The 14,936-nt window shown below is 40.3% G+C and overlaps 1 protein-coding gene across 2 annotated transcripts in view; it reads right to left on the bottom strand.

The window, feature by feature from the left end:
• Positions 1-3,147: 3,147 nt before the first annotated feature.
• SMARCA1 (SWI/SNF related, matrix associated, actin dependent regulator of chromatin, subfamily a, member 1) overlaps positions 3,148-14,936 on the bottom strand; it is a 56,658-nt gene continuing 44,869 nt past the window's right edge. For both annotated transcript variants that reach the window (XM_032228129.1, XM_032228130.1), the window contains exons 23-24: positions 6,540-6,650; positions 3,148-3,644 (exon numbers count right to left, since the gene is read on the bottom strand). In XM_032228129.1, the coding sequence (XP_032084020.1) occupies positions 3,573-3,644; positions 6,540-6,650 (183 nt within the window). In that variant the 3' untranslated portion in view covers positions 3,148-3,572. The remainder of the gene's footprint in view (positions 3,645-6,539; positions 6,651-14,936) is intronic.

The raw sequence follows: 14,936 nt of genomic DNA, 5'->3' as shown, positions 1-14,936 counted from the left end.
AACATCACACAAGAACTGGACATGCTTCCAAGGATAGTTGTTGCTGTATATTGGAATGTCATCCTAAATGTTGTGTGTGATCTTTGATACATGTATCATATGTTCACCATCACTGAGTTAAAGACACTATTATCTCTAATGGCTCTAGGTTTAATTGTTTATTGCCCAGAGTTGCTGAGATGGACAGTCTCTAAATTTGATTAATAAAAAAAATACCTTCCACACTTCCATGCACACAGATCAGAGTCATGCATTCCTGGGAAATCATATCCCAGAAATGCGCAGAAGATTTTTAACTGGCAAAAGCAACTTTCAGAGCAGACATAGATGCCTGGTAAAATTTGGTTGTTCAACATCCAAAGTAGCTGTTGTTTTTGTGTATTTTGTGGAGGAATTGGTAGGAGCTATCCGAATCAACGAAGAATATTTTGCTTCCTTTGGAAGGCAAATCTTATCATGTAAAGAATAACATAACCTGGCATGATGTCTACCCGAAACATCTATGCATCATGTGGAATTTTATTTTTAATTTATTGTATCCCATCTTTATAAGTCAAGGCAGTGAATATATCCAACATGCCTTCCTCCCTGTTTTCCCTGTCAAGGTCCCGACTAGCGAATCCAAGGAAATCAGAACTTCCTCAAAGAAATTATTTATTGGGTACATCATATCGACACTCTTAGTGTAAAACCAATTCTGAATAGTTCCCAGGGTTTCAGCATAATTAAAATAGAAAGTAAACCCTTCCCCAAGTATCACTGGTCACGTTGGCCAATTAGGTTAATTGGCAGGCATCTCAGGCACTCTTCCCCATCACCATCTGTCCCCTAGGGAGATGACCTTGGTTCCGAGAAAGCTGTGTGTTGTGTCTTTTTCCAACTCCAGGCATTCCAACCTTCTCCCCCTCCCTTCGCACTGTGTGACAATGATGAACAAGAAGATGGCTTCTGCCAGGTTCAGTTCGACGTTGACATTCCCCACAATAACCACCCTGTGAAGCGGGTTAGGCTGAGAAAGAATGACTGGCCCAAGAACACGCAACTGGCTTTCCTGGGACTAGAATTCATACCACTCACTCATCACGAAATTTCCAGAACCATAAAGCCTACAAACTTGAAATTTGGCACGTATGTTCCTCTTGGCTTCTAGGTGCTTGCTAAGAAAGGATTTTTCGAAATGATTATCAGATCATTAGTATTTCTTATACAGTAATTAACATGCTCTGATACTAAGGAGTTCTACTCCCCCTCCCCACTTGGAACAGCAGTCTGTTCCAACTGCTAGTTGCCCCACATTCCATTACCTCAGTTCAAACTGGCAGACATTGCACTGCTTCACTAAGGAGTGGACTGGGGCTCCTTACAGTATTAAAAGTCCGTACCTCACAAAAATGTCTATGCCTTCCACCTATGGAATTGCTTTAGGACTCAAGTGATATTCCCTTATGTGTTTCAATCCCCGACCACCACTGAGCCAACGGATTGAACCAGATTTCTCCTGCACTGCCCAATCACATAGATTTGTCGCGAAGCACGGGTATCCAGCTAGTATTCTATAACCAAAACTCTCTTCATTCTCCAATTTCTCAATTTTGTAACCAAATTAGAATGCTCTACATAACTGATGATCTATGTCTGAGCAGCATAAATGTAGACACTCTACATGACTTACAGTCATGACGATTGACATGTACTGTATAGCTTGAAAACCTTTACATTGGGAAGCTCCACGCCCACAACAAACATCAAGATCCCAATGTTTCAACCGGAGCTATGATTATTCTCCGCTACTGCTACACCATATACGGACATCCGAGACTTCAAATAGCATGCAAATGGAGAAATCTGAGTGTAGGCGAAGAATATTTCTTCTTAAGTGAATACCTAACAGAGCATTGCCTTTCAAAATAAGACATCAAGGAAATAGCAGGAAGGAAAATAACAGCATAGCAAGAAATGTGTAAGCCTTCAAATAAATCTTCTTTTCCAAAAACTGTAGACAAATGTCAATGAAAATTCTCAGACATCCAGGTCACAGTTGTATCAAAAATGGTTTTTATTTTTGAAAAGGCAACTGAACTCAACGTCAGTGTTCCAAGTAACACCCCTAACGAAAGAAAACTCCAAGGCTTGAGTTTCCCCAAAGTTCCATTTTATTAGAGATGTCTTATTGGCACATCTGGGAAAACCCGAATCTGAAAGTTTCCAGGTTTTCCCCAACCAACTGAAAGTTCAAGTCCCTGCCCAGCACCCAATGTCACCATGGTCCAATCAGGCACTGTCCAAAACTGGAGATGCCTCCCAGTCACACCATCACAACTGTAGGGCAAGGTGTCCTTGACGCTCTGAAAAAGGAATTTTATTTAGACTATATATCGCCCCTACTCCAGATAATCCCCCCTCCTGTTTTCCCACAGCATTAAATATAGCAGACCTATAGGTCCAATGCAAAAGATGGCTTCCAGGCCTCTTCTTTTTTTATGAAGAAGACGACGTTTCCATGTGGTTGTTCCAACAGGATTCCATGCCTCTGATTCCAGTGTCCCCCAAGTAATCACAACAGCTCTCTGAGAGTGTTGCCTTCAAAGAAGACACAATCTTTCCATTCCCACAACCATCATTTGTTTGTTTGTTTGTTTGTTTATTTGACTTATATACCGCTTCATAGGGCTTTCAGCCCCCTCTAAGCGGTTTACAGATTTTTTAGCAAATTGAGTCAGCAACTTGCCCCTACAGTCTGGGTCATTTCACCCACCTCGGAAGGATGGAAGGCTGAGTCGACCTTGAGCCGGTGAGATTTGAACCGCTGAACTGTAGATCACAGTCAGCTGAAGTGGCCTGCAGTACTGCACCCTAACCACTGCGCCAGCTCGGCTCTCATCTTGTCAGAATCATTCCCTCCTGCCCAACTAATCTCAACTGTCAATAATTGTCCTTCCATCTCCCACACCATCTAATACAACTGATGATGCTTCCAGGATAGGAAGCAAAGGGTCTTTTTTCTTCTTCTTCCTCCTCCTCAAAAGAATCAGTCCAGTTGCCTTTTCCAAAAAAAAAAAAAACGTTTTTGACAATTCTGTAAGTGCTCCTTCAAAATATCAAAAGCTGTACATGAAAAAGAATTGAAAATGAGCAGACAACGTTAAATGTGTCTTTCACCTCAGGCTATTTTAATTCCATTTAGGTCTCCACAATTATATAAAGTAGCAAACAATAGTACAACTACGGAATCAATGGAAGGGTGGGGGGGGCTTCATTTGTGTGAAAGCAGCACCATATAAAACATGAAAGCTAAAAAAAAATCAGCACAATCTTTAGAAGAACAAGGACCGAGTAAATTTTGCTGAAGACATAAGAAATATCACAAAGTACAAGTGCATAAAAATATTGGAATGCATAAAATATTAAGCTACTCAATAGGTAAAGGAAGGCAACGTAAAAAATACAGATTTGCAAAAATTTAAACCACGAAGAATTGAGGGGAAACGGTACTAGGAATACACAGACAGCCTCAAAAACTTGGGTTAGAGAGGAAAATATTTTTTTTTTCAGTTGGATACAGTTTCTTGGTTCTACGTCTTTGCTTTCTTGGCATCTTTTTTTCCAGAGTTTTCTGTAGCAGATTCGGCTTTTCTTTTTTGAGACTAAAAGAAGGGAGAAAGAAGAAAATGTCATTTTCATTACTCACATGGTATTTTAGAAAGGTAATGAAATCGAATAGGCCATTATGTCATCAGCTGAAGGTAACAAAGAACCTTCACTACCTTTCACCCATCCACAGACACACATTTCAACCCAAAAGATGAACATACAGGGCCTCTGAAAAGACACACAGTGCTGGGAGAAAATCTGCAAACCTTTTAAAACTACGTATAATCTTGTAAAACTGTCCACCACCTCCGATGTGGTCAGAACTTCAAATAAATTCGACTAATACACAGCAAATTCAGTTAAACAGACACCACCTGAAACAGACTGGTATGCCATGTTTTTATTAAACTCATTAATCAAATTCAGTGACTTTGCTGAGAAAACTGAGAACATCCTACCAAAAAAAAAAAAAAATGAGCTCTTCTAAAAGGGGAAGCTGAGTCAGATGTTCCAATCAATTAAACAATAACCCTGGCTAACTTTGAAGGGCTATAAAACATACCATGTTTTCCCAAAAATAAGACAGGGTCTTATTTTCTTTTGACCCACGAAATAAGCACTTGGCCTTATTTTTGGGGAGGTCTTATTATTTTTGAGGTGCAGGAGGCGGTGAGCGTGGTCACCTCATGGCTGCTGCTGTGTTGCAATATTTTTGGGGAGGGCTTATTTTAGCGCATGTGCTCAAAAGCCCGATTGGGTTTATTACCTATGGAGATCTTACTTTCAGGGAAACAGGTTGGTTGCCACAACTGGAGGCTGCCTTTCATAACAGAGGCACAGTAGGTGGATCACGTTATCAGGCCCAGTAGGTATACTACAGTGGTGGGTTGCTTTTACCGTCGCTACCTGTACGCTGCTCATGGTCCGTTTGTGCACACGCCGGACGTGTACTGCGCATGTATGCACTTTCCACCACATCTGCGACACCCAGCTGCTCATTGGAGGTTGCACAGGCACCGCATGCTGTGCACATGTGTGCAATTGGCCTGGTTGCTTCAAAAATAGGTATGGAACGGGGCAAGCAGGTGGGCCAAATGAGCCACCATACCTGTACGGTGGCCGCTGCTCCCGACTACTACCGGTACCGGGCCGTACCGGTCAGAACCCACCACTCGTATACTAACCAGGAGATCAACTCCACAGGAAGGCTGAAATGTCTTTTATTGAAATTGGCTCTAAGAAAAACACATTAGAGCCAATGGTGGTGCAGTGGTTAGAATGCAGAATAGCAGGCTAATTCTGCCAACAGTTTGATCCTGACTGGCTCAAGGTTGACTCAGCCTTTCATCCTTCCAAGGTCAGTAAAATGACCCACATTGTTGGAGAGAGTATGCTGACTCTGTAAACTGCTTAAAGAGGGCTGTAAAAGCATTATGAAGCGATATATCAGTCTAAGTGCTATTGCTATCATGTTGTCTTGCAAATCTGGTTGGGTTGAACCTCACCCCTTCTGATCCTGGGTGGAAACTAATCAAGAAGAGAAGCACCTGGAATTAAGGAGAAACTTCCTAACAGTGAAAATAATTAACCAGTGGAATAGCTTGTCTTCAGAAGTTGTGGGTGCTTCATCACTGGAGGTTTTTTAAGAAAAGAGTGGACTTGTCTGAAATGTTATAGTCTCCTGCTTGAGCAGGGAGTTGGACTATTAGAAGACCTCTAAGGTCCTTTCCAACTCTATTCTTTTAAGTAACTAATTAACAAGCTTTTTCCCAACAAAAATGGTAAACAACGCGTTTGGGCTGCTGTTTGTTTAACCGGAATCATTTTATCTACCCAATGAAGCTCTAAAGACTTTGCAGTAAGATTATGGATAGTCTCAAAAGGTTCACCAACTTTCCCTTACCCCTGCAGTTCCAGGAGTCAGTTTTAACTTTATAAAGACTGCAATTTGTGAATTCTGTTGCAACTGTGTATTTAAAAATTTCAAATTCATTCACCACTACAACTCATCACATTTTTAACCAGTATATTCTATGCAAACTATCCAAGAAGCTTAACTCATAAAACTCTTCAGGAGCCTATGATCCCTATCCCCTAGAGATTTCTCCTTTATAAAAATATAAATGGGCATTTATAAAAATGTGTGTGTGTGTGTGTGTGTGTGTGCGTGTGTGTGTGATTTCCAGCATAACATAACTCTGGAACGCCTCGAGCAATTTCAACCAAATTTGATACACAGATGATTTACTCTCTGGAGAAATATACTGTGAGGGTAAGACATCCATAGCACGCCTTGGTGTGTGTGTGTTCTGTTAAGATACAGCCTGTTGTGCCTTAAAATGGCTTCTAATGCACAGCGCAGTGGAGTTGCAATGGCTTCACAGTACTCCAGAAGGGGGCTCCCTTTGGTAAGGGGGAAAATCCAACATTAGAAATTATGTTTGATCAGGACATTTCCCCTTAATAAATAAATACCCAGGCAACGCCAGGTTATTGGCTAGTCTTTAATGTAAATCTCTGCCGCAAGTAGGAATCAAAATGCAATGTCCCTGCACATTCTCTCAGGAGTCCCTGAAGACCAACCACTGGAAAAGACATAACTTGCAATCTAATATTTGGAAAGCCAACAATTCCCTACTTAAAAAGAAAAAGATCTTGGCAGCTGTTTTGTTTATTTTTCCCCCCTTCTTTCATTCTAGAAGGATGGATACTTTTTTTTTTTATCCAGCTGCATGATTTTCCCCTATTGGCCAATATGTTTTTTTTTTAGTTGTTATTAATTGAGTTACACCAGTTCATGTTTTTTTTTAACTTGAATTTGAACAACTCTGTTTATTTTCCTTCCTGTCTCAAAGCTTCTTCTGAATTCATCGAAGGAAACGTGATGTGTTTTAAACGTAAAAACAAAAACAAAACAAAAATGCGACGAGTGGACATTCATTAATTACCGCTGGTGTCTTGGTTCCCCGCTTCTTCTTTTCAGCTTTCTCTTTTTCCTCAATTTCCATATTTTCCTTTTCAATGAGCGATATAAGCGTGTTACACCGTCTCTGGAGTTCCTGTGTAAGATCAAAAGGAAATATCAAGTTCTGCAGCACTTTAACCAAAGGAAGCCCGAGTGGAAGCATTAAAAGGCAAGATGTCCAGGCTGCAAGGTGTGGATAATTCATGCATGCTGAAAGGCTGAAACGAAGCCAGGAAATCTTATTAAAATGTGCTTCATGCTGGCAACGTAGCTTTTATGTTTGTTGACTTTAGCAGCAGGACGCACTCTAAAGTAGTTATAATCCAAAGGATTGAAGAGGAGGTGGGCCACAGCCCTCATTCTGCCCTGTGAGATTGTGGAATAACTACTTTAAGTGTCGAGCTGAACGGCACTTTGAATCCAATGCCAGAAAAGCCCTCTGGAGCACGGAAAAGAGTGTGAACAGGACACCAAACTGCATCTCTGTGTATAGAGCCACACCATTCCCTGGGAGCCTGCAGCAGTTCCAAAAGGCAGCCATTCAGACCCCAGGAAAAGATACAGCTGCAAACAGAATCCAAATCACTCCGCAATCCTTTAGGGTAGACACTGCCAGATTGATTTTTCTGGAAACAGGTGGCTGCTTTAAGATAAACACAATTCTGCACTTTTCTACTTTGGCTCTATCAAGAGACTTAGGAGAACAACTTCATCTAAAGTTATGCTTGGTGAGATTTGCTTCGTCATATACAGGTTATAGGCAAGGCAAGGCTATGGTTTTTCCCAGTTGCAATGGATGGCTGTGAAAGTTGGACCATAAGAAAGGCTGAGCGCCAAAGAATGGAGGCCTGTCACTCTGGTGCTAGAGAAGACTCCTGTGAGTCTCTTGGACTGCAAGGTGGTTAAACCGGTCAGTCTTAGAGGAGATCAACCCTGGCTGCTCTTTAGAAGGTCAGATCCTGAAGATGAAACTCAAATAGTTTGGCCATCTAATGAGAAGGAAGGACTCCTTGGAGAAGAGCCTGATGCTGGGAAAGATGGGGGGCAAAAGAAGAAGGGGAATGACAGAGAATGAGGTGACTGGATGGAGTCACAGAAGCAGGCAGCGTGAGCTTAAATGAACTCCAGCGGATGGTAGAGGACAGCAAGGCCTGGAGGAACGTTGTCCATGAGGTCGCGATGAGTCAGACACGACTTCACAACTAACAACTAATAACAACAATGCAAGGGTGCATAAGAGAATCTTTCCCCAGAAAATTCTTTGCCTTTCTTACATTGTCCTGTTTTGCTTTTCAGTTTGGTTTACCATTGAACCGCACATTCTTTAAAACCAGAAATAGCAAAGAATCAAGAGCCTTCTTTAGCTGTTTATTTTATTCTCCATAGCACATGAAGGCAGGACAGGTTGCAGCTCATCAGAGGGAGATCCAACCTGGAAATAAGGAGGAATTTCTTGACAGTGAGAAAAATTAACCAAGGGAATGGCTGGCCTCCCGAAGTTGTGGGGGCTCCATCGCCAGAAGTTTTCAAGAAAAGATTGGACAGACATTTGTCCAGGACAGCATAAGATTCCTTCTTTGGGCAGGGGGTTGAAGTAGAAGACTCCCAGGGTCCCTTCCAGCCCTGTGATTCTACAATAGCAATAGCAAATTATATACCGCTTCACAGGGCTTTACAACCCCCTCTAAGCAGTTTAAAGAGTCAGTCTATTGTCCCCAACAATTTGGGTCCTCATTTTACCCACCTCAGAAGGATGGAAGGCTGAGTCAACCTTGAGCCAGTGAGAATCAAACTGCTAAACACTTTCTATTATTCTACTATGCATTTTCAATTGTGGGAAAATGGGAGGGGGATTATACGGAGTTAGATGATATGTAACCATAACAAAATTCTTTCTAGAAAGCCAAGGTCATCCTTTGTCTTTGCTCCTCTGCACCTGACCGGAACTGGATAGGTGGAAGCTACCAGCATGGCAGTGGATGATTGGACCATGATGGACTTGTGGGTGTGGGGCAAGGTCTTGAGCTTTCAACTGGGTGGGAAAACCAGGACACCTCCAATTCAGGTTTTCCCAGATGAGCCAACATAAATTGGAACTTTGAGCAATACATTGCCTTGGATTCTGATTTCATTTTGGATGCTATTTGGAACCCTGACAATTCTAACCACTGCATCACCAGAGCTCTTGATTTTGAAAGAGTTCTCTAAATTGGGCAGCATAGCCATACTTCTTAAAACTATGCACTGGACATAGAAATTCCTTGACCCAGGCCTTGGTAAGAGATAAAGAGCTCCTCATTTCTCCTGTGATATGGGTACCATAAAAACTACAGCTCATGTATTGCCAGTTCTGCAGGAGTATTTGCCCCCCGTTGATTGCTCTTTATTTATATTTATGTGGCACTCTGATAATTTTTATCTGCACGACTATTAAATGATCAAGATAAATTCATTTCTTATTATGTGTAAGCTTCGGCTACAAATGGTTGCCAATAGTTCTTGTTAGAGGATAGTTTTGTGCTGCTTGTTTTATTCAATGCATTTTTATTGGCCAATGACCAAAATAAATAAAGTTTCTGTCTGTCTGACCCCTCACTTCATCCCTTTTGCCATCTTTTATCCTTCTGTTTTATTGATTTTACTGTAATTTGATTGTTATGAGCCGCCCAGCCTTATTGAATCGGGCAGGCTGCAAGTGAAAGGAATGATTATTTATTACTATATGTAGAAAAATATGAAGGCCCGCCTGTCAGTTCTTTAGCTGGTGTGAGCCTTCGTATACATGAAATTCTTTTCAAGTACTGTACCTATGTAGTGTATGTGAGGATCCAACCAGGATCCATTTGTAATTGACAGATGGAAAGGTTGTCAAAAAAAATATTTTGAAAAGTATTTTTAGTTGACCATTTCATACACCTCACAACCAGGAAGGGAGAAGATTAGTTGGTCCAATTAACAGAAGCAGTGTTTTCTCCACTGAGACATCCCTTCCTAAGCCTTACAACCACACAATAAAATTTGCTGTACTCTCTGCTAATCAACCCTTTTATATAGAGAAACAGCTTGTGTTATTTAAAATACGTCTAAAATTTGGGTACGTGAGCGCTATAAACACCGCTTGTGATTTTAACACCGAACACATCAATCTCATCATAAATCTTTTTTTGGCTTGGAATACGGTCTCAATATGCTTAATTATGGTAGCAAATAATATTTCACTGAAGTGATGCTCTCATTTGAGGGCAACAAAAGCCGTTCAAAAAGTGAAATAATTACTCCTCCGTAAGACACAGAGACTAGATAATGAAGAGAAGGGGGTAAAAGACCTGCAATCTCTACCTTTTTCTGCCAAAACTATACTGTCTAGCATTTAAGCTCTCTGTGAACAAACCTCTACTAAGAGCTGTCAAATTTGGGACTTGTTTTCACTATAGAGGTCTTCAAACTTGGGAACTTTAAGACTTATGGAGTTGAAGTCCACAAGTCTTAAAGTTGCCAAATTTGGGGTCCCCTGCACTATAATATGAAGAAATGCAAATACAGAAAGAACCAATATGAATTATTGTCCCAAAATCAGAATGAACCAAGACCAAGGGTGTTTAAAAAAAAAAAACAGCTATTCTTCTTCTCATGGGGTGCCATTATGACAAAAAAAGGCCAAAGAGGAAAAAAACAATTTGATCCCTCTGAAAACTATGACTGGGATGAAAACAGGTTTTCGGTCCCCAGATTCCCAAAGAATTTCTGGTGTCTGAGTTTCTTCCAGTTTTTATGTGCAACACAAGTAACAATTCAAGATATTTTAGGCTATTTAAAAATGTTCCCTAGTTATGGATGAATGCACAATACCAGGTGTTTACCTTCCCACTCATTTAACACACTACACTGGGAATTGTTTCCTTGTTCGAATGTGGCAATAGAAGACCGGAGAGATTTTGACTTCCTTATGTTGAAGCCAACCTCAAAACTGAATCGTGAAAACAAAAGTACCTTGAGTATTTTGGAAGTATTCCAAGTCTATATAAGTATGAAACATCTTTACTCTGAACTTTTTTTCATAATTTGAAGTTTTTCCAAGAGCTCCTTCCTTCCCATATAAACTGTGTGAAATCAGGCTTAATAGCAGTAATTGTGAGAGGGATCTTGGAGTCTTAGTGGACAACCAGCTACACATGAGGCAGCAGTGTGCAACAGCAGCCAAAAAAGCCAATACAATCCTAATTTGCATTAACAGAGAGATACAATCAAGATCAAGGGAGGTACTAATACCACCCTATAAAGCCCTAGTAAGGCCACACCTAGAGTACTGCATCCAGTTTTGGTCACCACACTATAAAAAAGATGTTGAGACTCTAGAAAGAATGCAGAGAAGAGCAACCAAGAGGATTAGGGGATTGGAAGCTAAAACATACAAAGAACAGTTGCAGGAATTGGGCAGGGCTAGTCTAGTGAAGAGATGGACCGGGGAGGCATAAAAGCAGACTTTCAATATTTGAGGAGCTGTCACAAAAAGGAGGGAGTGAAGCTATTTTCCAAAGCACCTGAAGGTCTGACAAGGAATAATGGATGAAAACTGAGATTCAACCTAGAAATAAGGAGGAATTTTCTGACAGTGAGAACAATCAACCAATGGAACAACCATGCCCTTGGAAGTTGTGGAAGCTTCATCATTTGAGACTTTCAAGAAGAGATTGGACTGCCATTTGTCAGAAATGGTGTAGGGTCTCCTGCTTGAGCGGGGAGTTGGACTAGATGACCTATAATGTCCCTTCCAACTCTGTTAATCTGTCTTCTCATATTTCTACACCAATGAGAGCATTGTTTGGCCATGGATACATAAGGGCAATGGAGACATTAGGATTTACTGGAAGTTATCAGTGCCATTCAGACCATCACTGTAATAGGAGTATTAGATCAATAAATATTGGCTGGTACTTCTGCCAAGCTACAGCCCCTGCCTTGGAAAATGCATTTATGGGAGACACTGAACATAATACCAACTCTGCAAATTAACGGAGAAACATTAGCAGTATTTTGCTGTAGTATTGACTTTAGACTACCTGAATTTAGATATTATCTGTGACTGTGCTACCTCTTCACACGTATAAGGCACATCAAGAGTTTTGTTTCCTTATTTGTATTCCTTGCTGCCCCAAATTATAAAGATTATACTTGCATCTCCAATACGAAGCTGTACTTGTTCACAAGGGCTCTTTATAATCACCGCTATGAGCTTTTAATTATTCCATGAAACTTCCTGTAAAATGTTTGCCATATATTTTGACATTCAAATCACGTAGCATTACTAGATGCCTCTTTGTTGCCACTATTCCATTTCTATAAGTAGTAACCTTAGAGTTTGAACGTTTCCAGGTTGTTTTCTAATTAAGAGTAGTTACTGCAACACAGTCATCATTTAGAACAGTAGGAAGTAGAGTAACGAAGTGCCGGTGTTACCCTTATTATCAGTATCTCTATCCATTATACGAACTCTAGAATGAAGTCTGTGACTATTTTTCGATCATAAAGAAATTGTCAAAATATGGAATCTCCACTATGAGGGGCAGGGAAAACTTGTCTGTGTCCTAAAAGGAAGAAATATTGTTTTTCACTGATATAAACCATAAGGCATATGTTAATGAAGAAAAATGATACAGTATATTGACTAGCTCAGTACAGAATACACACACCAACAAACCTGGACTAATAGAAAAAAATGTACATTGGGAACAGGCCTACATCATGCCTTCAAAAGAACAGATCCGCGAATCAGTGGTGTTTAACGATCCCATCTTTATCACTGTCACTAAGAAGAAGGGCCGCTACTAAAGCAGAGCATCTAAAGATAAAGATTGGGGAAGAAGAAGGAACGGGAGCCTTACAGAAATGATCGTGCCACTTACAGATTCATACTGTGTAAGATAGATGCTGGCAAGAAAATAAGAACTTGCCGTAGAATCATACAGGTTTTCTGAAAAATAATTTTTCAAATGAAAGCAGAGCCGATGAGCTGCACTGAGAAGTAAATTCAGCTAATTTATTTAGAACCAGAGAGACACCTTGTGGCCATCGGAACGTAATGAAGATCTTCTGAACAAATTGCAGAAACGTATCGTATTTGCTTTTTCCCTTTGGCATATTTAAGCGCAGATGTAGATGCAAAATGTTTACTCTTATCCTTTTATGTAACTAAGAATTTTACAAAAAAAAGTTTTAGGTTTGTTCAAAATGTTGGCATTTTAGGCATATATACCTGATAGAAGCAGAGACTAAGAATATTTTGAGAAGATTCAAGAATGAACCCAATAAGGGAATAAAATTGATGACTGGATATAAAGAGAGACTCACTGGCTCACTGTCCCGTTTGGGCCGGCAGGGCGCTGGAAGCCATCCAGGCTGAAAATGAAGCAGGGGGGGAGGAACGTGCGCAGACCCCCCCTGGCCAGATTTAAGCATCCTGCAAGCTGGATCCAGCCCATGAGCCTTGAGTTTGACACCTTTGTTCTACTACATGCTATCCTCCAGATGTCATGGGTCCAACATGGTTGGGAAGTCAAGGAGTTGCCGCACCTACACATCTGGAGGGGACATATGGAGAAGGCTTATCTAAACTAGTGTCTTATCATTATACCTTGTGTCAACAAATTCCTGCCTGTCCTGAATTCTCCATCAGTGCATTTTACTAGAAGAAGTCAGGTCCTATGTGAAGAAATTGGAAATGAGTCCCTTTACCCATTTTCTTCGAGTCCTCTCTCTTAGCCATTTATCCTTGCTAATTTTATAGACTTTTTACTATGTTGTTCCAACTTCTTGGGCATCTTAGCTTCATGTGTTTAGGGATTCTAAATCAACCTTCCCAAATAACTTGATGTGTTTATAACAACAATAAAAAGGGGGTGGGATTTGTTAAAATATTCATGACTGGGAGAGACATGGGAACAAAGTCAGCCAATGACTAGGATAGCAACTAAGTCAGCCAATAGGAGCTTAAACAGACAAGATTTGAGTCTGTGCAGAGAATTGTAACAGAAACTTAAGCAGTCTGCTGCTCTGAGAAGTAAACTAGCTGTCTGTCTAGGCTTGTCTGCTGAAATGAAACTAACTGCTTATGTTTGCCCGTAAATTTCCTGCCTTGTTTTTACTTGGAAGAACCATTTGTTGGTATTGTACATTTATTCATCTATTCTTATGTATATAAAGTTAATGAATCCACCTGAATCAGTCATCTGTGTGTGCTTTTGGATTTGAATGTATGCAACAAATTCTGACAGAATTGTAGCTGTATGTAGAAGACACCAAGTTATGGAAAACTGAAGCAGCTAATTATGGAAAATGAAATATTCTTTTACATAAACTAGAGAGTATCATATATTTGCTTAGTATTGGTCTCTTATGGAAGCATTGGGATTTGCCATTAAGTCGGAATATTCCCAGAAGGAACTCACATTTATTGTGTCTGGTTCATCTTTTCATGTTCTCTTATGCTAAAGAAAACAGTTCTAGAAACTCATGCTGAGGTTTAGAAATGATACACCGCAGAGACAATTTAACAATGATATTCACAGCAGTTAAAATTTAATATGTCGTTTCATTTTATCTGCCCAAAGTCAAAACAATTGTACATTTGTTTTTGCAGAGAAAATTCTTCTTCACTTCAGGCAGAATTTAAAAAGACAATCAATGTAAAGCACAGATAGATGGTTTAAATGGATCCCGATATCTCCAATGGAGCTTTAAAACTATTCCAGTCTGGATGTTATCCAGAGTATAACAGTAACCCTAAAGAGTGCGATTCACCTAAACAAATCACAGGTACCTTGGCATTACGACAGGCAAATTCCTTTTAATTTTCAGTGTCATCAAACAGACCCCAATTCTAGTTCGTTACATGCCAGTATTATCAAAGATTCTTTTATTACATTTTCATTTTCCTTTATACAATCACTTAAATACTGTGCAGTTAAAAAAAAGAAGCAATAAACAACTCATAACACTTCTATCCTACATACACCCTTCCTTCTACCCCTCCAACTTTCATTTCTCCCTTCCAACAATCCCCTCTTCTACTTCCCCTCCCCCTCAGCCATTCCTTTCTCCCCTTCCCACCATCTCACCCTCCTTACATTCCCTTCTCACTCCCTCTTAATTCCCCCCTCTTCTTTCCCTCTACACCTCGCTTCGGTGTATTTCTAGTATTCATTGGTCTATTTGTTTTGTACTAAAACAAAAGAAAAATAAAAGGAAAAGAAAGAAGAAAAGAAAAAAAAAAGAAAAAAAAGCAACAGTATCCAAGTGCATTCATTGTTCTGAAAATTGAGTCTATATTTCCACCCTCCCACCCAGCCACCCCCTGAACCCCCCTCCCTGACCCCCTTCCGAC

Source organism: Thamnophis elegans, chromosome 12, assembly GCF_009769535.1.
Source record: "Thamnophis elegans isolate rThaEle1 chromosome 12, rThaEle1.pri, whole genome shotgun sequence".
Taxonomy (NCBI): domain Eukaryota; kingdom Metazoa; phylum Chordata; class Lepidosauria; order Squamata; family Colubridae; genus Thamnophis; species Thamnophis elegans.
Note: the sequence above shows the minus strand (reverse complement) of the source record. Positions and strands in the feature narration are given on the sequence as shown.